This window comes from Chenopodium album, chromosome 12 (assembly GCF_948465745.1).
Source record: "Chenopodium album chromosome 12, dcCheAlbu1.1, whole genome shotgun sequence".
NCBI classification, from domain to species: Eukaryota; Viridiplantae; Streptophyta; class Magnoliopsida; order Caryophyllales; family Amaranthaceae; genus Chenopodium; species Chenopodium album.
This window is the reverse complement of record NC_137845.1, coordinates 13,615,388-13,641,319: the sequence shown is the minus strand read 5'-3', so window position 1 is coordinate 13,641,319 and position 25,932 is coordinate 13,615,388. Positions and strand designations below refer to the sequence as shown.

At 35.5% G+C, this 25,932-nt stretch overlaps 3 protein-coding genes across 3 annotated transcripts; 1 reads left to right on the top strand and 2 right to left on the bottom strand.

Annotated features, from left to right (window-relative positions):
• The first annotated feature begins 1,252 nt into the window (after nt 1-1,252).
• LOC145570915 (uncharacterized) lies at nt 1,253-1,915 on the top strand. The gene has a single exon (XM_081630036.1). It carries the CDS (start codon nt 1,253-1,255, stop codon nt 1,913-1,915), a length of 663 nt encoding a protein of 220 aa, XP_081486162.1.
• Nucleotides 1,916-13,197: 11,282 nt separating this feature from the next.
• LOC145570377 (uncharacterized) lies at nt 13,198-18,859 on the bottom strand. The gene is made up of 9 exons (XM_081629435.1): nt 18,537-18,859; nt 16,178-16,308; nt 15,926-16,011; nt 15,710-15,804; nt 15,358-15,454; nt 15,031-15,145; nt 14,565-14,719; nt 14,348-14,473; nt 13,198-13,642 (listed from the first exon to the last, which is right to left on the bottom strand). Exons 1-9 carry the CDS (start codon nt 18,797-18,799, stop codon nt 13,409-13,411), a joined length of 1,302 nt encoding a protein of 433 aa, XP_081485561.1. The 5' UTR covers nt 18,800-18,859; the 3' UTR covers nt 13,198-13,408.
• A 4,120-nt stretch (nt 18,860-22,979) lies between these two features.
• LOC145572060 (protein WHAT'S THIS FACTOR 1 homolog, chloroplastic-like) lies at nt 22,980-24,546 on the bottom strand. The gene has a single exon (XM_081631076.1). It carries the CDS (start codon nt 24,222-24,224, stop codon nt 22,995-22,997), a length of 1,230 nt encoding a protein of 409 aa, XP_081487202.1. The 5' UTR covers nt 24,225-24,546; the 3' UTR covers nt 22,980-22,994.
• Nucleotides 24,547-25,932: the final 1,386 nt, after the last annotated feature.

Sequence of the window (25,932 nt, the reverse complement as noted above, 5' to 3'; positions counted from 1 at the left end):
AGACCTATTGGAGTTGACGATCTCATGGATCATTAAGGGGTGTAACCTTCACCCTGTGAACGGTTTACAAGTTCCTAAAACTTATTGGCGACTCTTTTACTCTAGCTTCCTTCCCTTTGGACGCCACCATACTTTAGTGTATGATCACATTGGGGTTCAAGTGTGGGATAGTGCTTGAAATATTCCCTACAGTAAGGCAGAGGTAACTTTTAGTAAGTGTGTTTCTAGTGTGAGGAGACATGATGTTCTTAATACTCTTGGAGTTCGAGAAGTCGAAAGACATGAGAAATATTTGGGGTTGCCGATGATTATTGGGAAATTAAAAAAAAAGTCGTTTTTGCTTTCTTGAAGGAGATGATATGGAAAAAGTTGAATGGTTGGAAAGAGAGGCTACTTTCGAAACCGGGCAAGGAGGTCTTAATTAAGGCGGTGGCTTAAGCAATTCCAACTTATATGATGAGTGTTTTTAAAATTCCGGATGGTCTTATTGATGAAATTCACTCATTGCTTGGAAGGTTTTGGTGGGGATCAAGAGAGGATAGTAGAAAGATGCACTGTCAAAGTTGGGATAAGTTATGCACCCTAAAGTCAAAGGGTGGGTTGGGGTTCCAAGATCTTAAATGTTTTAATACGGACCTTTTAGCAAAACAGATTTGACGCTTACAAACAAATGAGTCCATTTTGCTTCATAAAATTTTTAAGGCAAAATATTTTAAAAACTCGAGTGTTCTTGAGGCTTGAAGGGGTCGTGATCCGAGTTTCACCTGGAGGAGCATGTGGGGAGCTAAAAGGTTGCTGAAAGATGGGCTAATTTGGAGGGTAGGGAACGGGAATGGAATTTTGGTGTGGAAAAATGCTTGGCTGGTTAAGGATGGCAGACCTTTTTGTCCTCTGAAACCTGATAATGCTGATGATAATATGGTGATACGAGACCTACTGATGGAAGAAAGAAGAGAATGGAATGCGAACTTGGTGAGGGACCTTTTTACTCTTGAGATCAGTAGCTTAATTCTTGTTGTGCCTTTGTCACGAATTGAGAGTGCAGACACATTATACTGGGGTTGTACGAAGCATGATGGATACTCAGTGCGCTCTGGGTATTGGTTTGCCAAGATGGGTTATGAGCACAATACAACTCATGAGTGGGACGAAGAGGCATGGAAGATGTTTTGGAAGACTAAAGGATCCCCTAAGCTGCAGCATTTTTTATGGAGTGTTGTTCATGGCATTTCTAGCAGTGAAGGATAGGTTGATGCGCCGTCATATTACAAATGAGGCAACATGCCAGACTTGTGGGGCTGCGAGGGAAACTATTTCACATGCTCTCTTTGATTGTGAAGCTGCTAAGGCTATTTGGGAGTGCAGTGAGCTTCGAGCAAACCTTAGTGATGCTCCAATGGACTCTTTTGCTGAGTTATGGTATTGGTTGAACAGGAAATATACAGCGGAAGCGGTGTGCTCCATGGCTGTGCTTATGTGGGCCTCTTGGCATTGCAGAAACCACCTTGTCTTTGGGGATGAGAGACCAGATTTTGGCATGCTTGCTGCGGGTTTCAATAGGCTGGTTCAAGACTATAATGGCTATGCTCAAAAGGTGTTTAAACACTCGGGACCTGTACAAGCAAACCCGGTCAGCCTCAACAAGTGGGAACACCCTCCTCCTAGGTGTGTGAAGATCAATGTAGACGCTCATGTCCCTGTGGAAGGCATGGCTGGGCTGGGTATTGTGTGCAAAAATGCTGATGGATGCTTACTTGTGGAAGCAACAATGAAGGTAAATCTCTCCTCACCTGTGTGCATTGAAGCACTGACTATGCGATATGATATGATGATTGCGCAGAGAATGGGCTACAAGAACATTTGGATTGAGTCCGATGCAATTAATGTGGTAAAAGCGGTGTTGGCGAATGATTAAGGCTTTTCCCCTATATATGCTATTTTTGATGATATTGTTAGAGATAGAGCTTACTTCAATACTTTCTTTCTTTCACATGTTAAACGAAATTGTAATACCGTCGCTCACTTGGTGGCTCGATTGGATACTAGTGATAATGTGGAGATTGTAAGATTTGCTCCTTTCCCCCAAAGTTTGCTTATTTTGGTGGATTTGGATGCTAATTAATAAAATGCTCTATCTTGGTTTCAAAAAAAAAAATTATGCATAAATAGAACCACTGAAGATTCAATGGTACTATATAAGCTTACAGTGGAACAATTAGCATGTGGCTTCCCATCACATGAGACAATTTGACCAAAAAAAATAAGTGGGGTCCACCTACAGGCCTCTTTTTTCCTATCTCTCTCCTCTTTTCTCTCTCTACCATGTGTTTTTATAATACGTTAAGTGAGCTGCTAAACATTGCTCCCATTTTACAAGGGAACGCTCCCTTTTTTTACATGAATGGACAATTATTCCCTTTTTACAAGTTTTAGCATAAAAAGGTCCTTTGTTGGTCATGACCATTATTATATGAAAACGGTCCCCTTTAATTTGTACCACGTTGTAGGGAATATTTCAAGCATTACCCCAAACTTGTACCCCACTGTGATCATACACTTAAGTATGGTGGCGTCCAAAGGGAAGGAAACTAGAGCAAAAGAGTCGCCAACAAGTTTTAGGAACTTGTAAACCGTTCACAGGGTGAAGGTTACACCCCTTAACGATCCATGAGATCGTCAACTCCAATAGGTCTGGAACCATGACTGGTGTTCGGGGATGAAGGTACAAATCCAACCTAAAAGAGATTAAACCTGCCCTAAATGGGCCTCTACTTTATTCTACTCGTATTCATGTGTGCTTTCTGACTAACATGCAATCAATAGATTAACCCTAAACCTGTTTATCTATGTTGGTTGAATTTAATGCACAAATAAAACTATTATTGGCGATCACTTGAATTATAATCATATTAACCCTAAACAAGATTATTAATTATCTTATTAAGCGTGATTACAAGTACAAATTCCCTTTAAACATGCATAAAAGGCGTGATCAAGCAATAACAATAATAAACATCAAGCAACATGAATAAAAATAATAATCATAATTATAATCATAATAATAATCATAATAACGCTAAAGCATAATAATAGCAAGATCCTAGGCATGATACTAACAAGATTAATAACAAACCCTAGCATGTCACTAAATAATAAAAATCAAAGCTTTAGCCCTAGCATGATACTAACATGATATTGATATGATATTAGAAAGCATAGGAAGCACCCTAGACATGATACTAGAAAGCAATAATAACATCCTAACATGATGCTAGGAATTAATAAATAATAAACATGCTTTCTACAAGAATAGAGCAATAAGACTACATACTTTGATGCCTCGTGCCTCTTTCTAATAACAAAATACACGCTTTAGTAACTTCAAGGAAAATAATAAATCAAACAATTAAACTAAATAATTGAAGTAGAGATTTGGGACCAAACCCTCAGAAATATCAAACCTTTCACGTCTAGGGCGAAGGCAACTTCGAACTTGGCTAAGTGTGTGTAGTGCCAATGTATGAGGAATAGTGTTTGTAAAAGGCTAGGCTAGAAAGAGAGAGAGAATATCAAGAATTCCTTGATGAGAGTTGATGATTGAAAAAGAGAGGTTTAAGGACGCTATTTATAATGAAAACAGTCCGGATATGATAAAAAAGGAATCGGAGTTCGAAAAGGAATAAAACACGACGCTGTTGCCGCAATAGCCTCTGTCGCTGAGCAACAGAGTGCATCGCCTCGCGACATAGTGCAGCGCCGCGCGACAAGCCTGTCGTCCGGCGCTGCAAGACAGTTTTAGCGGATTTTGTTTTTATCATATCTTTTGATCTAGAAGTCCAAATAAGGAATATAATATGTCTTTGGAAAGATCTTGAAGTCTACTTTCCAAAAAATTTGAATCAGATTAAAATATTTTGTAGATAAAAAGATATGGCTGAAATAGTGGAAGGATGTCAGTTTTGGATAGAGTTTCGTATTCCTTTCATATCTTTTTCGTTATAGCTCGGAATTAATATTATAATATATCATTGGAAAGATAATTTCAATATATATCCAACCATATAATATTTGGATAAAGATCATGAGGCACGAAAATAATATCTGACTGTCTTTGAACATCTTTAAATTCGAATAGAATTAGGACTAAAAAAAAAAGAAAAGTTTTATTCAATTTCAAACTCTTTGATTTTATCTTTTCAAAAAGGATAACTAAGATCTTTTAGAAACTCATAAAAGCTTCTAATTAAATCCTAATTATTTTAGGAATAGGATTAAACCTTTGGACCCTCCACATGATCATTGGGTCGTAGGTAAAATCCGGTTTGGGCCCGGTTTAGTATTTTGGCCATAACTTCCTCATTATTCATCGGAATTGGGCTTATAATATATCGTTGGAAAGGTCTTTTCAAGCCCCATCCAACTACACTATTATTAGACCCATATCATGGACCAAACTAAACTGGAATGCACGTTTTTCATAAATAGGGTAAGAAAAGAAATATTTTCAAAAACAGAAAGAAGAGATATTTTAATAAAAACATCCTCATCACTACACTTTTCACACTTTCACTTCGTTCGATAATCAAATGACGTGAAAGGTATTCATCACTGGGTTTGGTTTTGGGGAGACACATTTGGGTGTCTACACACGTGAATCCCGAGCCCACCATATCGGTCCCCACGACATCCAACCCCACTTTTTTCGATCCACCACCAAAAAATCGTGTTTTTTTTTAAAAAAAATTATCAAGTTTTTAGACGATGGAGACGGAAACATTCTTACTCCAGAGATGTCGTCGGATGAATCTGTAAGTCGTTTTTTTATTCTGGAAAATGGACATCCGCCCAAAAAATTCGGATCTACCTAGGTGGATCCGCCTGAGACTTCCGGATCCACCTAGGCAGATGTGGAGTTTAGGGTAACTGATATGTTCAAAAACAAGAAGATTGGTAAGAGTTTTAAAAATGGCAAATGGAAACGTATCATGGATACTACAACCGAGGAGGAGTATGATGATGCTCTAGCTATAATGAAAGCTAGGCGGGCAAGTTTTCCAGCAGTGATTCTTTATGTTGAGAGAACATGGCTTTGTCATAAAACCAAATTTGTGACATATTGGACGAAACAAGTTCTTCACTTTGGTAACACGAGCAACTATAGAGTTAAGAGCCAACATTCAGCAGTGAAGACGTGGTTTGAATTATCCACAGGTTCGTTGTTTTACTATATTAGTTGTTGTCTTTACTTCGTTATTGTAAATTTAATCAACAAAAGCAAAAATCAACGGCCAATCAAGTTTTTTAAACATAAGCCCGGGTAAGTGAGACAACCAACTACCATCAATCAATTCAAGGTGCTCATGTGGAAGACGACCTTGCCACTTAACCAATTCAGAACACAACTTTGACCTACTCAAACACCGCAAAACATTTCGCTCCTTCTCGACCCATATATATGATTCCACGTGACCACCAAAACTAAGGATAACAGTCCCATCCTCAGGACCACCTGGCATCGGCTGCTGCACTAACCATGTCTCTGCCGAGCTGGTGGTAGGCTGACTCGCTTGACTACCAACAAATCTCCCATGCTGACCCCTATATACCATATGATAATCCTGAGGGTCCGATTCTTCGTCCCGATCACCAGCATGACTAGCCGAGTCTTCGTCCTCCTCGTCAGATGTGTAGTCCACTTGGCGAATACATGGGCCGACTACCTCCTGACTGATGGTCTCCCGACCAACCACTAGGAGACCCATATTGCTGCTCATGCTGAAGCGGTGACCCGGTCATTACTGAACGAGATGACTGTCTCCTAACATACGCATTCAAACGTCGTGATATTGCATGACAAGCACTAAAACCCTCGATCTACATTAAATAAGTACAAAATCAAATATCAATAATAATTACAAAAAACACTATTTGATTAAAGTTGGACTACAAATATTAATATTCAAATAAAATAATTTCATATCAACACAATCACCAAAAATAATAATTATTATAAACCACATATTTTGCAATGTACTAATAACATAATACATTTTAACAACAACAACAACAACAATAATCACAATAACAACAATAATCATAATAACAAAAATCATTACTAACAATAACATACTACTACTACTACTACTACTACTACTAGTAATAATAATAATAATAATAATAATAATAATGATGATGATAATAATCATTTCGGGGTTGGGTCAGGCGATGAATGTCAAGACTTATCGTTGTGTGTTGTGCTACCGATTGGGTGTTCCATTGTTCTCTATCACGACGCCATGATCTGCTTGTTCAAGGGTTTTTACTAGGGATATTTACGGTGATCACGCGATGTCTTGTGCTGGTATTGTGGGCATTAAACATTGGCATAATGTTGTTCGGGATACCCTTGTTGATGTTTGCTATCGGTCAGGGATTTCAGTTAGAAAGGAGGTGGACATTGGGTTATCTGGAGGGAACGACGGGGCTCTCAGACCTGCAGATGTGTTACTTTATTCATGGGATCGTGGTCGCGATGTCTGTGTTGACTTGACAGGGTCTTCTCCTTTGACACAGTTTGGGCTTTCTGACTTTGTTCTAGACGGGTAGTGACTGATGCGGCCAATCGAAAGCGGGTCAAGTATGAATCCAGTTGTCAAGCAATTGGATATGGCTTCCTTCCTTTCTCTTTCTCTTCTCTTAGGGAGTTAGAAAAGGAGGTTGTTGCATTGCTGAAGCGGATCTAGAAGTTCTCGAAGACTCAGGATATTGGGGCGCGTGCTGCAGCTCATATCTTTACTAGGATCGACTTTTCTATAGCTAGAGAAGTAGGGGCCCAGATTGTATCTCGGCTTCCCACTAATTTTCTATAAGTTGTATAACTTTGTATGTTTTTGAATATAGTAATAATAATAATAATAAATACAATAATCAACATAACAATAATCATACTAACAATAACATTACTAATAATTATTAATCATGTTGTTTTAACAATAATCATAATCACAAACAGTTTTTAAACTAAATTATTCACGAAAAAAATTTAAAAAAAAAACAAAAAAAACGGAAATTCAGGACATCCGCCTGGATTTTCCGGAAAAACCTTGGAGGATCCGCTTGAAATTTTCGGATCTCCTTGGTTTTTCCGGAAGTTTCAGGCGGATCTCAAATTTCACCTAAAATTTTCGGAAAAACCAAGGAGGATCTGGATATTTCAGGCGGATCCTCCGTGGTTTTTCCGGAAATTCTAGGCGGAAGACCTGGATTTCCGATTTTTTTTTTTACTTTACCTGTTCGCCGCCGCCGACTCCACCGCTGCCCAAGCCCCTACCGCCGTTTGTCACCCTTATGCGTTGCGGATCAGCCATCGCCTTTGTCACCTCCTTCAATTGGTGGTTGTCGGTGGTTGTTGGTGGTGGTGTGTTTTTTTTTCAGATTTTAATTAATTTAATTTTTTTAATTTTTAGAGAGATAAAATGAGAGTTTTATAGTGAGGTTAGAGAGTGAAATATGAGAGTTGTGAGTGTCGTGGATGAGTCGTGAGTATTTATATGCTAGGGGTAAAAATGAAAATTCATTAAAAAAAATGTGAGCGTTCCCTTGTAAAATGGGAGCGACGTTTAATAACCCCCTATGTTTATCATTATTATGTATTTACAAATACATAAAATTCCTTCTTTTAAAATTCCTCGTTTTGAATTGTAATTGATCTAATTTGACCTAAGAAAACTTATCAAAGTAGCCTGAATTGGCCCGAATTTTGAGTGGATTTTGGGTAGATTTTTGGCCCGACATAAAGGTCAAGTAGAAAGCTCTCTTTATGTATGACTAAGACACAAGAATCAAGTAGAAAACTCTCTTTATGTATGACTAAGCAAGTTATTATATGGACAAAGATATTATAAAATAAATTTAAGATTTTTTTTAATACAACAGTACACCGCGTTATTAGCTATATAACCCTCTCATAACCCCTAATGAATGATAGAGACAAATAAGTATTTAAAAATAGATGCCTAAAAATAGAAGTTAATAATATATATAACCAAGTTATAATGAGAACCAAGGCTAAAATAAGAACTAGGAACTAATCTAGGCCCTTAGATCATGTTAATCGGACGACTCACATGCTTCCCGTGTCATTAATGGCATTTTTGTAATATTTTAACTTTATAAAGTAGTTTTCAGTTTTATTTCTCAAAAGTAAATGAAAATTTAGTAAAAGTAAATGAAATCAGTCTTAAAGTAAATGAAATTGCCTTAAAAGTTAAAAAAATTGGAAAAAAGTTTAAAAACAGCGTAATTACGAGAATGCCATTAATGAGAGCGGGTGCAATGTGAGCCATTAGATGGAGTGCGATCAATGGCTGAGATTAGTTCCTAGTTCCTATTATTCACCTTGGTTCTCACATGATCATAATTCTACATACATATATATATATGTATATATATACATATATATGTATATATATATGTATATGTATGCATATATATATATGCATACATATACATATCACTAATATATATATGTATATTTATATCACTTTATATATCACTACATACATATATATGTATATATATATCACTTTATATATCACTAATATATAAAGTCGGTCTTGTAGCCAGACCACGAGACATCAACACTTGGCATTTCAGTTTTTCGCCAAGTGTTGAGCCACGTAGGCGACAAATAGGTATTATTGTGACACATAGGATGCTAAGTAAGCGAATTTAGGATAGATTTTTTTAAGATACAATGTTGTACAGTATTATATTGTCGATGTACTTCTAATATTTCATAAAAACAAAGTTAATAATTATAACTTTTAATAAATATCTTATAACTCAATACTATTTCCATCATAAAATTCGATTAAGTTCTTCAAAATGAGATTCATTTATAATATATTTTAATTAAATAAAAAATAGAAAATCAGTATAAATAAGTTTTAATCCGAAAATAATTTTATTTGGTAAAAATACTTTCAGTTCATTAGAAATAATTTAAGTTCAATAAAAAAAATATATCAAGTTAATAAAAACATAAATATCTATTTTCAGATAAATTAAACTACAAAAAATATAAAATAAATTAAAGCTACAAAAAGTATACTATTATATAAATAAGTGATATGATATCGTATGTCTAAATACTTTACATTATCAAAAGGGGTTATAGGATCGTATTTAACATTCAAGCTAAAAAGTTTAGGACAATCCAAAGCCGATCTCGCAGCCAGGCCACGAGACAGCTACACTTGGCATTCCATTTTTCGTCAAGTGTCGAGCCACGTAGGCGACAAATAGATATTATTGTGATTAGATTAAATGTCACGTTAAATTAGATTGGATAGATTTGTTTTGGATAAAAAGTATGCATAAAATAATTTATAATTCTTTTGAAATTTTTTTTTTATCTTTTTATTGACAATAGAATTTTATTTATAGCAACATATCCATATCATAATTAATATGAATGTCCAATTAACAATAATAGAATTTTTTATTTTAGTAAAAATATTTGTGTTTGTATTTTTTATTTTGTTAATGAAATTAACGAAGTAAAAAAACTATAAAAAACAGGAAACAACAGGAACTATACAATACAAGAGAATCTTGAAGTAAATTCATATCAATGTTAGCAAGGTCTTAAAACTTTATGGATTTTTCACTTAAAAAGCGTTTGTATGCTAATCATATTATTTTTTTTTCAGCTTATTTTAAGAAGAATAGAAATAATAAATGGTAAAGGGTACTACTAAATTTAATACTACGTACAATTAGTTTCCGTTTGCTTTTTTGTATTAACTCAAATTTCTCAATTTATATTTATAAAATTATGCTCTAACCATTCACATGCATAGAACATCACATGAACAAGTAAATTATAATTTGATCAAGGATTTAGAAATCAAAAACAACAAATAAGACTGGATTTTAAAAGTGAGGATCACCAGATAGTGAAAAGTATTAAACCCAAAGAGGAACAATCATCAATTTATGGGAATTGGACTTAAGAACAAAGGATGTTGATGGAGGGTTCATTATATACAAGAAGGTAAGAAAAATAAATGAAAGATAAAGACTGAAACCATCAGACCAAAGTGACTGAACAAGAAAAATGAAAGTACTCTACTTTAATATCATTTCATCTGATAATATTCATTCCCAAAAAAAAAAAAAAAAATTAAATAAAATAAAATTAAAAATAAAAATACTTTCATTCTTATACAAAGCCTCCGTAGCCCATTTACCAGCCACATATTACAAATGGTCAAATTAGGCTAATAATATAATATGTTGATTTTACGGTTAAAAAAATATAATTACTTTTAACTTTTTATTTATTTTTATTTTTTTACTGACTCACTCTTCTTTTCACAAAATTATACTCCTTCTATTTTTTTAGCGTTCCATTGAAATTTAGCATATATATCGACATAGAACTTTGATAAACAATATCTTAACTACATTTTTTTTCCTTATGTATACTTCACAAACATTGATCGTAGTAGACCAATGAATATAGTGCATCTTACAAAAACAGAAAATAATAACAAATGTGAAAAAAAAAATATATGTAGTATTCCTACTCTCTTTTGTATTTAACATTTTAAAAAAATAATAATGGTAATATACATGCCCACAAATAAGTACACTCCTTAAAATGGGTACCCGAGGCAATGTTCGGGACACACACTAGTATACATATAAAGTAGGCATTTTTCGGGAAGCATTCAACATGCCACATAAGCAAAGTTATTATTTCGATCAATTAGAAATTAGATTTGTTTTTTTAAAAAAAAAAATTTAAAATCCACTCACCACCTAAGCAAAAATGACGAATTATATTTAAGAATTTTGCCATATAAGTAAAAACAACGAATAGAGATTTATTACGATTTATATTATTCAAAAAACTTAAAAATTATCCATTTTTATAATGAACTAAAAATTATATTTAGAGATAAAGATTTAAATTACTTAAAAAAAACTAAAAATTATATTTTGATATTAGGATTTAAATTATCTTAAAAATAAATATCATCTTTTGATATTAATGGTTTTACCTAAATATCCGATGAATAAGATGAAATATTTATAAAAAAATTTAAAACTTTTAATGCAAGAAATAACTTTACATTCTTTAAAAGTTTATTTGAAATTGGAAAAATGAAAATTAAAAATTCAACATTTGCACTTTCTTCTCTAAAAAATCTAACTTTCATTTAGGGCCTGTTCACTTCAGCTTAATTTCAGTTCAGTTTAATTAAATTTAGCTCCTAATTTCCTTCTCTCAAATATTCATTTCAGCTCATTTCAGTTCAGCTCCAATCAATTCAGTTCAGTTCAATTCAATTCAGCTCAGCTCAGTTCAGTAAATGTGAATAGACCCTTAATCCCACAAAAATCTAACCTTTATACCCTACCTTCACCAACAGATCCATTTGACATTTAACTTGTTAAACAGGTTATATATATATATATATATATATATATATATATATATATATATATATATATATATATATATATATATATATATATATATATTACTTTCTCTTCTCACTCCTTCTCTCTCCTCAAAACTGAAACAACACACACCCGCAGCCGCCACCATCTACGCCACCACAACCATAACCACCACGACCTACCCCAACAAAAAACGACGAATCACATCCACTTCCTCCTCATTTTCTCTCTCCTCCTTCTCCTCCTCCTTTCCACCGCAACTTCCTCCTTCACCAACGTCAACTTTGGCCGCGTCGCCGACAACCTCCCACCACCTTCCTCAGTTACTAACTTCCTCACTCCCCAAACTACCCTCACATCCGTCAAACTCTTCGACTGTGACCCTCAAATCCTCAAAGCTTTCGCTAACACAAACATTATTCGTGAGGTAAATGGTGGTTTGGAGACAGTGGTGGTGCGAGCTAGATGTCGGTGGGCAGTTTGTTAGTGAGAGGAGAATCCGTTTCACGTGAGGGGATGGGATTGGTTACAGGTTTCAACCAAAGGGGTTGAAGATGGGTTACGGGCTTCAGGCGAGACGGGGATGCAAGTTTCAGGCGGTGGTCAAAGCGGAGAAAGAGTCGGGTAGGGGCTGGGGGTTGGTTGAGGGTGGCCGGCGATTGGGAAGTTGTGTCGTGCACCGGCAGCGAAGGAGAAGGGGAAAAAGGTAGCTGACTGGTGGAGGTGGTGGTGTTATTGGCTAGTTAGTGGAATGGTGGTTGTTAATTTTTAAATTTTTTTTTTCCAGTGGAGTTGCTGGGTTCTAATGGCTGGTGGATATGGGGTGGTCAGGGAAGGAGGGTGGGGCTGGGTTTTCTGATTTTTTTTTTATTTTTATTTTTAATGACCTGTTAATAGCTAACACGTGGCATATAACGTACAAAATCGGTCATTAATAGGTAATGGATCTTTAGATGAGGTATAAAGATTGATTTTTGTGGAATTAAATGAAGGTTGATTTTTTTTAGAGAAGAAAGTACAAAGGTTGAATTTTTAATTTCCATTTTTCCTTTGAAATATATGTTAAAAATTTAAACAAAAAAAAATTGTTAGAGATTAAAATATTATAAGAAATATATAAAATATAATATATATAAATAAAGTAGGCATTTTTCGGGAGCATCTGGCTTGCCACATAATAAAATGTATTATTTTGTCTAATGAAAAATTAGATTAATAATTTATTTAATTAGTGAATAAGGTTTGGGATTTTAAATTCAAGCGTCACATAAAATAAATAAAACAACAAAAGATAACTTTAGTGTTAAAATTAAAAAATTATCTTATGATATTATGAATTTTATCCATATATTTAATGAATGATATTCATAAATATACACAATTTTAATGAATGATATTGAGAGTTTAATTTCTAGTGCAAAAATCAGCGAATAATAATTTATGATTTAAATTATTTAAAGATAAAAAAATTATCTTTCGCTAATATTTAACTAATGAAATATCATATTTACAATTTATTCATATTTAAAAAATTCATCTGTCATATAACTAACAACAACAAATAAAATAAAAAACAATAATGAATAAATTCGCATTATAATTACATTGAAAAAAAAAATTATACTTTTCTAATAGGCAATATAATAGCAGTTTAATTAAATTATTATCTGTTTTTTGTCTAAAACTATTAAATAGTGAAATATATCAAATAATTTCCTTTCAAAAAAAAGAAATAAATCAAATAATTAAAATAAAATCTTAGAGTCTATCTAACTAAGAAAAACGTCTTTTCTTGAGATTTATATAGTAAAAACCCATACAATACACGAGCTTTCATCTATAACAAAAATAAGTGAAAGAATTGAATTACCATTTTAATATGATGCATCTATGTTGCTAATAAAGAACAGCATAATTGATGAATTTCAACAACAGATTACAAAACTGTCTCTGGGTCATTTTCAGAGTGAAAGAGCTTGAGATGACCAGACGAGTTTAGAAGTGCACTTATCCTACGGAGTGCAGCAATTAGTGTCTGACTGCTTTTGCAGAAAGCAAATCTGATGTACCTTCTTTGATAACCATCAGGTGGACGCTTTGTATGGAAAAATCCACATCCTGGAACTGCAACTACGCCTGCCTGTTTTATCAGTTCTTCGACAAAATCTATCTGCAAGAAAGTGACCCTGAAATTTAGTGAAATTCAACACACACACATTGAATTGACAATTATGACAAAAAACTTAGCTTTGGTTTGCTATGGACTAACTATAAACGACTAAACAAGCTCTGTGTGCTGCTTATAATTCGTAGTTATGCACACAGGTAGTCATTTCATTTTAATCCAGGGTCCAAGGGTAATAGCCTCTGCATATTACAAGAGTTAAGGCGATATATACATCTAATTTCCCCAAGGGTTGACAAGTTTATAGCCATGATAAGCTAAGAATGCATATCAGGGGGGCCCTCAGGGGAACTTAGGTTGTGCTATAAGGACTTTGGGGATTTATTGGCAGTATTTCGGGTTTAATGGGATTGTAAATTTGTGATATGCAGTTTTCGCAATTTGTAAATCTCTGTTATAACTTTGGAAAGGCATTAAGGTGACAATCAGGATGCTGATAATGAAATATAAATCCAATACATAAAATACAAAATAACATGCATCAATAAACACTCGTCACCTAATAGTTTGATATTTATATAGTTGATTACTTGATGAATAATGCCTCCTCCATCATAATCCATATTGATTAATAGTTTGCTATAAGACAATCTTTTTCTTTGGAGGATGGCGAGTGGTGACACATAAACTGCATAAGCATTCCATTACTAAAATAATGCAAATAGAAAGTATTGAGAAGACACAACTTACGTCACAGTTACTGTAATCCTTGGGAAGCTCTGCGAACATGAAAAATGAACCCTGAGGCTTAAACTCAGTCTGAAAACCAATCCCACTGAGCAATTCTGCTATGAAGTCCCTTCTGGATTCAAAGTCCTAGGAAACAGAAGTTGTAGTGATAAATTTTTTTAGAGACTGCAGCACTGCACTATCAGGAGGAGACATATTTAGCTGTTATAAATCTTACTGTTCTAAGTGACTTGTAATATTCTGGGGGGCTCTGCAAAGCTACCAAGGCAGCTTCTTGGAAAGGTGCTGGAGCAGAATCTGTTAGTCTTATATGTATGTTTCTTATAGCATCAGCTATACATGCAGGGGCAATGGCCCATCCGATTCTCCAACCTACAAGAGTAGAGATGATCCAGAAAATTATTTACCAGGCAAAACAATTTACCAAGATTAGAAAATTTTAACAAGAGCAACTGGCCAATTTTATAACAGGAAAAAGAAACTCAATTTCATATTTCATAACTTTCAAAATTCCCAAATTTAATTGCAAAGAATTGTCCCCATAACTCCACAAGTAATAAATCTGATAACATGGATCCAACCCTGTATGCGAGAGTGCCACTTAAGAAGATAGGATCCATCCCTGGATAAGAAATGCCAAATATGAAAATGGTTGCATGGTATGGGAAGGCAGTTGAGATCACCTGTCACACAATAAGTTTTAGACAAAGAAGAAGTGATGATGGTCCGCTCTTGCATTCCTGGAAGAGAAGCGAGGGATATGTGCCTTTCATTATCATAAGTTATGTATTCATACACCTGGAAAACATGATTATCTCAATATAAGATGTGGGTTTCACTGTCACCTAGTACTCTAGTAGATGTCATAAGTCTTATGGCAACTATTGATCATAAAAACAGCATTAGTATGCAAAAACAAAGACATGATGGGACACCATATAGTACGCTGAACCTCAAATAAAAAAAAAAACTTTGATGCCAATTGAAGTAAGAAAATTATCTGCCCGTACTTCATCTGTAACAGCTAGGCAGTCCCATTTTTGGCAAGCTTCAGCAATTATGTCCAGCTCGTCTACTCCAAACACTTTCCCTGTAGGATTATGAGGGCTGTCATTTTGTATCAGTAATTTACATTATACGTAGCAGTTTCAGTATACTACATAGTTGTGATTTGAAACATAGTCATCATACTCATCAAACCAATCTAGTGCTGATACCAAGCTAACACAATTTTTCTTCTTTTGACAAATAGCATTTAAAGCCTATTGCAAAGTTATTCAAAATTGCTCCTTTATTTTCTCCTCAATAGCCGCATGACTAATTAATTATTGGAGAGTAAAGAACTGCAAAATAATTCCAAACCTGTTCAATACTATAGCTTTTGTCTTGGAAGTACAAGCCTTCATGAGTTTTTCTGGGTCCAGAGTCCAATAAGGAGGGTCTAAGGGCACAAATATCTGGCCAAAAAATCAGAGTTCAGGCAAATGATATACGGAGTATGTTTAGCCATCTTCTATTAAATCATTCGGGAGTAGTGAGCTGAATTAAGCCTTAAGCAAACCATAAAAAAGGGCTTACTGGGACTCCTCCAGCCATACTAATGCAAGATTCATATGTCTCATATGACGGGTCAAGCACGATAACTTCATCACCCCGGTCAATTACTGCATATGGCATTCAGAGAATACCATTGAAAACTTGTTAGAACTACTATCTTAAAATTTACTGAAAACACAATGTAATGCAATTTCTGCCAGATAGTGTGCACGTCTTCCTTTTAGCCATTGCATTACCTTGTGTTGCATTCTACCAAGCATAAGTTGAACTTACAGGCAAACATTGCTGCAGCAAACGCCTCAGTTTGACCACAACAAATCACTATATCTGTTGCAGGGTCAATATCCATACCGTGCATGTCTTTCATATTCTTTGCTACATAATCACATATTTCCTGCACATGTCTACAAATCTAGTCAGATTCAGACTCCATATACCAAATCAAATCTCAAGGATCATAATCCTATAACTATAATAGCCTAGGTCATCTTTAATCAGCAAACTTGCTCGTATAAGCTATACTTCAACACTGCTTTATAGACAATTCTAATCAGCTCGGAAGCAAAAGAGACTTCTGTGTAAATAACACAATTTAAATCCTTATAACATCCAAACTGGTAACTAATCCTGGCCTCGTCCCAACTAGCAAAAACATATGCAGATAATCATTTTATACATACTTCAACCATCTTTTGAGCACCCATAGTATAATAATTCCAGCTCAAAACTACCTATTAGGCACATTCAATACTCCCCTTCTATGATAAAACAGAGATGGTCCTTATAAGATTGGTCCACATCAAATGAAATTAAAATATCAACTCCATACTTGTATACAACATATTTACTTCTAGACACGAGTTGTCAGTTTCTGACCCAAACCATTAAACCCGACTGTTTCAAACCGATCCAAAAAGGAACTGAACTGTTTAAAACCCATTTTTTGGAAACCAAAAACTGACCTGACCCAATTTTTTCCAACCCGAAACTAAACTGAATCGAATTTGTGCGAACTGTTACTAACCCGACCCGTTATCAAGCCAAACCGTTACTACCCGAAACTGAAAGCAACCCAAACCGATTACGTCTAAACCCGATAGTAACCCGACCCATTTTAAACCGAAAACCGTTAAAACCCGGCAAAAATCCGATAAACCTAAATCGTTCTAACCCGTAACCCGTTGTGACCGAACCATTTATAATCCGTAACCCGTTGTGACCAAACCGTTTACGACCCGTAACCCGTTGAGATCAAACCGTTTAACACCCGTAACCCGTTATGACTGAGTCATTTACAACCTGTAACCTAATATATTTATGATCTAATCCGTTTCAACCTACTACTCGATAAACCCAACTTATTTATGACTTGACTTGATTATAACATGACCCCTTCCTACCCGTTAACTTACTCGACTCGATGATCATCCGACTCAATTTTAACATGATATGATTTGAACTGAAACCCGCTTCAAATTGGGTAAACTCGTTTTCAAACCAACCAAGTTCAATCTAAACCGATTATAACCTGAAACAATAATGATTGGACCCGATTTCACTCGATCTGTTTTGAACCGAAACTCATTTTCGAACCGACCCACTTTAACCCAAATTGATTATGACCCGAACCAATTACGACCCGTCCTGATTAAGACCCAAACTATTTTTAACCGAAACCCACTTTAAACAGGCTAAACCCATTTTCAAATTGACCAGGTTCAACCCAAATTGATTATGACCCGAACCGACTAGAACCCGACCTGATAAAGACCCGATCCGAATAGAAACTGCAATTAAAAAAACCAAACCGAACTGACCCGATGATTTTCAAAACCGACCCGCTAATTATTTTAACCCGTTATAACCCGAAACTGATAAACCCAATCCAAACCAGAACTGTTTACCCGAATTAACACCCCGTTCTAGTGCTAAGACTGCTAACAAATGCAAACCATCAGCATGTCCATTATAACCCCGGTGTAATTTTACATCCTCTCACATTCCCGTGTGGCATAATCATAATCTATCCAATATTTGTATATGTCCCCTCGGAACACTTTTTTTTTTTTTTACCCATTTGCTTATTTGGTTGTATCATGCATTGGGTTGTTTGATAGAAATTGCCTAATTTTCCAATTTTTTTAACAAAGTATCCCAAGAATATCCATCAAGAATAACCCTAGGAAACTAAAATAAATTAAATTATAGGTCTATTATACACCGAATATAATTTTACACCCTCTCACACTCTCAGGTGGCGTGATCATAATTTACCCACATATGCCTGAGAAAACTCGTTCTTACCCACATACTACTTATTTGGACCTCGCCCATACAAGCAAACGACACAAAAAAATAATCTTTTTTTTTTTTGGTGAAGACAAAAAAATAATCTTAGTTGTATCGTGCAACCGGTTGTACTATAGAAATAATTAAATTTACTAGTTCTATAACAATAAGGCAATAACCAAGCATCCCAAGAATATTCATGAAGAATAACCCATAAATAGGAAACTAAATTAATTCAAATCATGGGTCAAACCATCAATAACCCATAAATAGGAAGGTGGGTACAAATAAATACTCAAATATAGAAGGAAAAAAATAGAGGAGAGAGAAAATAATGTAAAACCTGTATTGATTAAAGTCAGAATTAATGGCAGAAACAGCAGCATTTTTGATATGGGAAGGAGCAGGAAAATCAGGGAAACCTTCAGCAAGATTAATGGCATTGCAACGTTGAGCAAGATGAGAAAGTTGTTGAATTGGTGAAGGTGTTGATGATTTTGCAAATGTTGATAATTTTTCCTCCATTTTTTTTTTTTTTTTTAACTTCTGGGGTTCAAAGAAATCAAATAAAAACCTTATCTTATCATATATCAATGGGTCGTGCATGAAAAAGGGCGGCTTTTGTTTATAGATTAAACGTTGTGGACTTGTGGGTATTAATTATATCATCAGAATAATCACCAGCTGCAGTTGTACCACTACTTGTACCCGTTCCCTTCAAATTGAGTGGACGAGTGGTGATCGAAATAAGGTCGTTTGGATTGAGTAAATTTGATCCGAGTTTTATCTAGTAGGTAACTTGGTGAGTAATTCGATTTTTCTAACATTCAAGATAAATTTTTTCTTTTGAATTCTTGTCTAGGGGTTGAGATCAATTTTCGAGCCAAGTTATATCTAATTTAATTGTTCGGATTAGTTTAGGTCAACTTTTGTGTGGGTCTAAATTGAATTTTGTAGTATAATATTACAATTTGAGTTTGGGTGAAGTATTTTTGGTATAGGTATGTTAGTTAGGTTGACAACTGAAGCAGAGTAAAAATTCATGAAAATTGATACGAACTATGTTTGTTGTGTCACTTGTATGGTTGACATAAAAATAAACAAAAATAGTAGTAGAAATTCATGGGAATTTACGCTTCCTACCAAACTCGAAAATGAATTACCGAGCCTATCTTGAATTCTTGATCAATCAAAATTCATTGACATTTCAAATTCTCGTATTAACCAAACAAGTTAGGTAAATTCCTACCCATAAAATTACGGCTTTTCAAATAAGAACTAGAGCGAAAGTGGAGAAACAATTTTGCGAGAGAAGAGGGGAGTAGATGAGCAAGTGTATTGAGCGCGCCAAAGAGTTTTATTTATTTATATTTTTTATTTTTAATTTGGATAGTAATGGGGAGCTATTTTTCAAAAATAATATGGGAGAAGTGAAGTGGGGTGGAGTGGGGTAGGGAGAGGGAGAGGGGGCTAGGTTAAAATCGTGGCCGATACACGAATACGAAATTTGGATACGAAAATGGGGGGAGAAGTGAGGGGGAGGTGATTGCCTAATTGGAGAAGGACGAGGTTGATTGTAATCGATACAGATAGACCCTGATGAGAAATGGTTGTGAGCACTGAAATGACAATTACAAAACACAAGCTAGGATATATATAACAAAAAAAAAAGAAAAAAAAATTGATCACGATTTTTGTGAGGGGTACTAAATTATTGAATTAATTGATATGAAGAGTAACTGCGAGCACGTTTTTCTTCGTTCTTCAATAATGTTGTGATAATTTTGAAGAAATCTTTCTTTTCTATGCATGTTGATATCTTTTTTTTAAAAAAAAAATTCCAATCTTAATGCTTTTATTTAAAAATTTCATTTTATAACTGAAAATATAAAATCACATTTGATATAGTTTATAGGGGAAAAAATCGTGGATTGCTAAATACCGCCAACGTTTTTTATCAAACCGCCAACAAAAAGTGATGAAGGGACAAAATTACCCTTAATCGTCCCCACTTGACTCTCTCTCTCTCTCTCTCTCTCTCTCCTAAGTCCATCAAGCCCAAACTCAACCGTCAACTACGCACCACAAAGGCTACCACCATTGCCACCACCACCCACGCCACCTTGAGCACAACCACCACCATCCACGTTACTAGGACCACGACCACGACCACCCACCATCACTGCCCACAAGTCCACAACTACCAAGACTGGAGTTACCATATTTTTGTTTGTGTTGTCGGAACCACCAGCAGCCTTCATTAATCATCGGAAATACGACCCACCAGCTTCCTTCGTTTGTAGAAGGGTGGTGGTTTTTTATATTGCCGGCGACAAGCACAATCGGCACGCAAAATCTGTCACCCGGGACGGTAACCGGATTCTAAGGCTGGTTGATCACGGTAACCGGCGTCCAAAACCGGTTACCATCCCGGGTGATCGGTTTTTCATGCTGGTTGATCACGGTAACCGGCGTGCAAAACCGGTTACCATGGTGTTTGATCGGTTTTGCTTGCCGAAGATTATTAAAAAAAAAAAAACAGATCGAGGACGAACTAATTTGATGACCACCGTGATGCTAGTTCATCACTCCGTTCGTCGCCGTCGCTACCCTTCCAAATCCGACGTACGACCGCCGCTTCCCTTAACCTCCGACGTAAAGCCATTGTTTGTGGTTGATGGTGGTTTAATTGGGAAGGGGTGGTTGTGGCCTTTATTGGGTTATGAGAGAGAAAAAAATAAAAGAGAAAGAAGAAGACGGGTGAGGGATATAGTAAGGGCATTGGTGTCTATTTACCTTAAATGTTGGCGGTATTTAACACCCCCCAAAAAATCACATTATTGGATACAATATGTTTGTGCAATATCTTTAACATTATATAGTATTGATTTATTTACACAACTAGTGTGTGACCCGGGTAGGGATGGCAGTAGATCAGAACCTGACCCGGATTCGTGATCACCGATCTGGGTCTTCAAATTTTGGACCCGTCGGATCCGGGTCTGGCCCCTAGACCCGAACCGAGATCCATTTACCCTAAAATTGTTTGTTTCTTTATTAAAACTGTTGATGATGTTAGTAGTGATAAAGATTATCCCTTTCAAGAGATGAATTTTGGATGTTCATATCGGATACATCATCGTTAATTTTTCACTTGCTCATTTGTAACATCGTAAATTTTTCGATGTTTATAATTTTTATTTCAAAATATAAGTGTATATGTTGGTTATTTTGTGTTTTTAGATTAGTTGTATAACTTAAATTTAGGATGAACTTAATAACTCTAACGGAAGTTTGAAATGCTTTTTTTTACTCAAACATTACATTTATTGCAAAAAATTAGGCAAAATATATTGGACCCGTTTTGGATCCGGATATGTTGGACCTGTCAGATCTGGATCCGGGTCTCCATTTTCTAGACCCGACGAATCTGAGTTAGATCTGGATCCTAGATACAAAAACAGAACTGGATTCGGGCCCATCCGGACCCGGTCCAGATTTGACCTGTTGCCATCCCTAGGCCCGAGCGATGCTCCTAGTTGTTTCTTTGAACACTTGTAATTGAATAAATAGGTTAATTCTTTATAATATATTTATTCATTATTTGTTTATAATTTATAATAGTTTTTCATTAAACTTTTGAATAAATTATCTATGGAACAACTATTGACTAATTATAAACATGTTTCTGTCAAAAAAATTATATAAACACGTCCTTTGTATATAATTTATAATATAATGAAAATAAGACATAATTATTATCAAAATAATCTAATAACTAAAATTAATTTATAACAATAGTTATTTTTTCTTGCTTGTATGTATTACCTCGATGAGCATAATTAGCAAATACAATAAGATTGATTTTTTTAAGAATTGCAGTTATTAAATGTTTAGATCTCCATTCAATCCATATATATATATATATATATATATATATATATATATATATATATATATATATATATATATATATTAGTCTAGTATAAAAACATGATTAATCTATAGATGAGATGGTAAAACACCTATGCATATTTTTGTGGTTGTGAGTTAAAATCTCATGATAGCCATTTTTTATTAGAATATGTTTATAGTTGAAAGATGACATGGCGAGAGTGCCATATGGCACATAAACGTTTTTAAGAACACTTTTTAATATATAAAGTATAGATATAGATTTAATTTCGGTGTTAGCCAAATAAGCACTTAACCATTAGAAAAAACTTGTAAAGATAAAGATAAACTTGTAAAGATAAAGTTACACTTTCTAACGTGTGAGACGTTACACAAAGCTATTAGAGGAAATGTGTAATCCGTATAGTTATACTTTCTAACATGTTATGTACGGAGTACAAAGTTCAGAAATTGTACATAAAAGCCAAGAGCAAGAATTAAAGATGATTTGGGTAAAACTTGTTTTTTCTACTAGGAGTCTTGAGCAGGGTGAACATGCTACTGATGAGCTGATTACAGAGAATATGTTTCCCATTTCCCATAGATGTCAACCAACACACTATACACAAGAATCGTGTTGCTGAGACAGCAATAGATTGATAATTCAGAGTGTAGCAAGAAATTCCAAACCAGACATTTTAGGGGGGGGGGGGGGGGGGGGGGGGGGTGTGAAATCACTATAAGCACTTGCACTTGAGCAGTTTATTCCTTCTAGTTACTAGCCTTCATGAATGATAAACATATCCGAAGTAAATCAATGCAGAAAGACGACTTCAGTCTGAACCATAAGCACATAAAAAGAGAACCGATACAGACAGACTTCATATGTTCAACGAAAGTCTCAATATTAATTATTAATTCCATCAGCAAAACTTGAATCCTTCCTACCGCTAAGTGCTACAAATTTGGCTTTAAATCTCAATACAGGACATTTTTCGATCAAATTTGAGCCATCATACGCTTCCTTAAGGAAAACAGTACTTCGTACACCCTTATTGGTGATATAGAAGATACCATGGTGCTTAATTAAACAAAGTATTAGCCTAGCAGGTAAGAGCAACTCGGACTGAAAGGCACTCATTTGAAAAGATGTCATCCTCTTCTCAATGGTCAAGCTTAGAAGCTCATGGAGCACTGCCACAATCCTTTTCCTAGCCTTAGGATCTGCCTGATCAAACCTCCTTGCATTCAAGTATGGAGAAGGAAATTCTGTTTTCTGCCATCTTTCGAGTTCTTCAAGGAAACCTGTATTTGGCCGAAACCCAGCAGGATAGCATATACGAAATGCATAAGGACCAGGATAATTGCCATCCTTTGAAATCCTAACTTTCTTTCCTCTCCCTCCATCCTTTAATTTTCCTTCTGGAACCAAGTTCTCCTCTCGAGCAGTAACTCCAAGTGAAGAATCCCAATTTTCCAAGTGCAAGTAAGCCTTTTTATTAATATCTTTCACTGAAAAGAACTCAGGATACTTAGGAATCAATGATTTCTTGTAATCCATTGGCAAACCCAATTCATTTTCTATAAGCTCAATCTTTTCCATTGGCACCTTACAATCAACAGTCAACATTAACAACTTCCTCAGATTCTTAACCAGAATAGGCTCCATAAGCATTCGCGCTTCATCTTCTTCTGCTGCAACTCGTTGTGCTTTGTCAGTAAGCCGAACTGCAACAGGAGCATTGTCACCACCACTAACATGAAAGATTGTAGGGTACTTTTCAATGGCAGCCATACAATTCCATTTCTGCACAAAACCCACTTCCTTTTCAAGGTCCCTAAGAAAGATACATTTGTTTTTCTGGGATTGAATGATGTCTTTAAGCTGCAGGATTACAGCAGGCTTCTTCTGAAGGTCCATGACTTTGTCGAGTTCATGAACCCTGTAATAGATTTTCTTCTTGGGTTTGCTACCTCCACTAGTTTTATGCCTGGTTTGTACCAACATATGACCCAAATTCTGACATGGGTTTGAACTCAACGCAGCAAAATTATTCACAAAAACCCCTTTGAAGCGCATCATGATCAGAAATGTTCTATGAGGCATTTTGTCGAACAGGTGGTGTGCAAAATGCATTCAATACCACTCCAATTTTTCCTGATGATTTGCCGAAATAGTTAATTAATCAAACCTATTCTATGACTAGTTTGTAATTGTGATTCCCATTATAAATACTTTGATCAAGTTTTTCTCTCCTTTGAAAATTTTAGGGAAACAAAAAGGGTATAACTTATAAGGAGGCAATGGTGGCATTGTTTTATTGCTAGCCATGAATTTCGCTGATGAAATTAGCAGTAAATTCACGATCACTGAGAAAGGTGGGTGGGAAATAGTGGTGATACGGAGCAGCTGATGGTTGCAGTGAACCAGCAGAGTTGCTCTTTGCTGGTGATTGGTGGGAGAGGGGTAGAATTGTAGCAGCCTAGCACCCTAGCCTATTCAAAAGGAGAAAACACAAGTTTACAAGTTCATAAACAAAATCGGTTGATCTAAGGGTATAATTGTCTATATATGCATTTAATAAGGGTAACTTTGTAATATCAAGCAAGAAAAAGTTAAACGTTGTCAACTTAAAGGCGTCAAAGGAGGTTGGGTGATGGACGAGTTTCGATGGAGAAATTATATGGGGAGGTACCGATATCAGCAGAATATATGCCGGTATCAACCCTTTAATAGAATGAACGGGTTGTAGGAGTTTATAGGTACTACGCAGCAGAAAATCATGAATCATATTCAATCAAGTACCTAATCCCAAGAACACTTGCATAACACACAAGACACATAATCATACCTTTGAAGCGTGAATTCCACGTAGCAAATGATTGACAAATCAGGGAGAGAATAGAGCCCCAAGCGTTGCTCCTCTACTTAGTCCACGAGCTTTGAACGAGCCGTCCACCAATACTAGATTGGTCGAGTGATAGAGGAAAACCGCGATCACCGCCTTTATTGGACTAACCGACCACCACGATCTACCACCACCACGAATCACCACACTGGCGCCAAGGGAGGAGTAGAGAGCCGTGAGATAGAGAAGAGTATGAGAGGGGTTGGTCTCGTGTTTGCTAATTAGGGTTTGATCACACTGATCAAATTATTGCATTCAACTTAGCAAACCCTAGGCACCTAGTCTATTTATAATCATATTACAATTAGACTAGGGTTAGGAAGCCCAAAACCCTTCAATCCACTCCATGTGGCCGACCATACTAGAGGATGAGGCCCATCATGGGCCTTGTCCTCTCGTGCCCGATCTAGACCCTTTGTGTGACCTTATAGGATCCGTCCAATTGGGCTTTGGGCTATTTTACTAGCTCAAAGATCGTTAGTACCTCTAGCTATGATAAAACGACGACCCAAATGTCCGAACTTAATTATCTCCATAATTTGATCCATTTATATATCTAGTAATTGCACACGATGAAGACATAAATCCTTCAATCTTCCACTTGTCTGAGACAAGTGTGCAATATTCAAATTCCTTAAGTCAATATGTGTCGATTTGATAATATGATTGCATCACATGTCGAGATCATATTAATCTACAAATCGTTTCTTGAAATCTGAGTTAGAATTACAAAACCAAATGATTACTGAGTAATGCATTTGAACGCGGGCACGTATTTTCTGAATTCTCCCTCTTCAAGCGGCCATGACACATTTCCTAATTTAATAGGTAGACTCAATCCAATCTTGTGGCAACAAGGCTCCCACTCAACTTTTGAAATAACCGGGAAACACACTTTATAATCTCCAGTTACGGGTAGACGTTTGAGTGTACCAC

Coding starts and splice junctions, on each gene's coding strand:
- LOC145570377 (XM_081629435.1), bottom strand. CDS start 18,799: ATGCACGACCCATTGATATATGATAAGATAAGGTTTTTATTTGATTTC. Junction 15,805..15,925: donor GTATGGCTGGAGGAGTCCCA/GTAAGCCCTTTT, acceptor TTTTTTGGCCAG/ATATTTGTGCCCTTAGACCC. Junction 14,474..14,564: donor ATTACAAGTCACTTAGAACA/GTAAGATTTATA, acceptor TCTGTTTCCTAG/GACTTTGAATCCAGAAGGGA.
- LOC145572060 (XM_081631076.1), bottom strand. CDS start 24,224: ATGCATTTTGCACACCACCTGTTCGACAAAATGCCTCATAGAACATTT.
- LOC145570915 (XM_081630036.1), top strand. CDS start 1,253: ATGCGCCGTCATATTACAAATGAGGCAACATGCCAGACTTGTGGGGCT.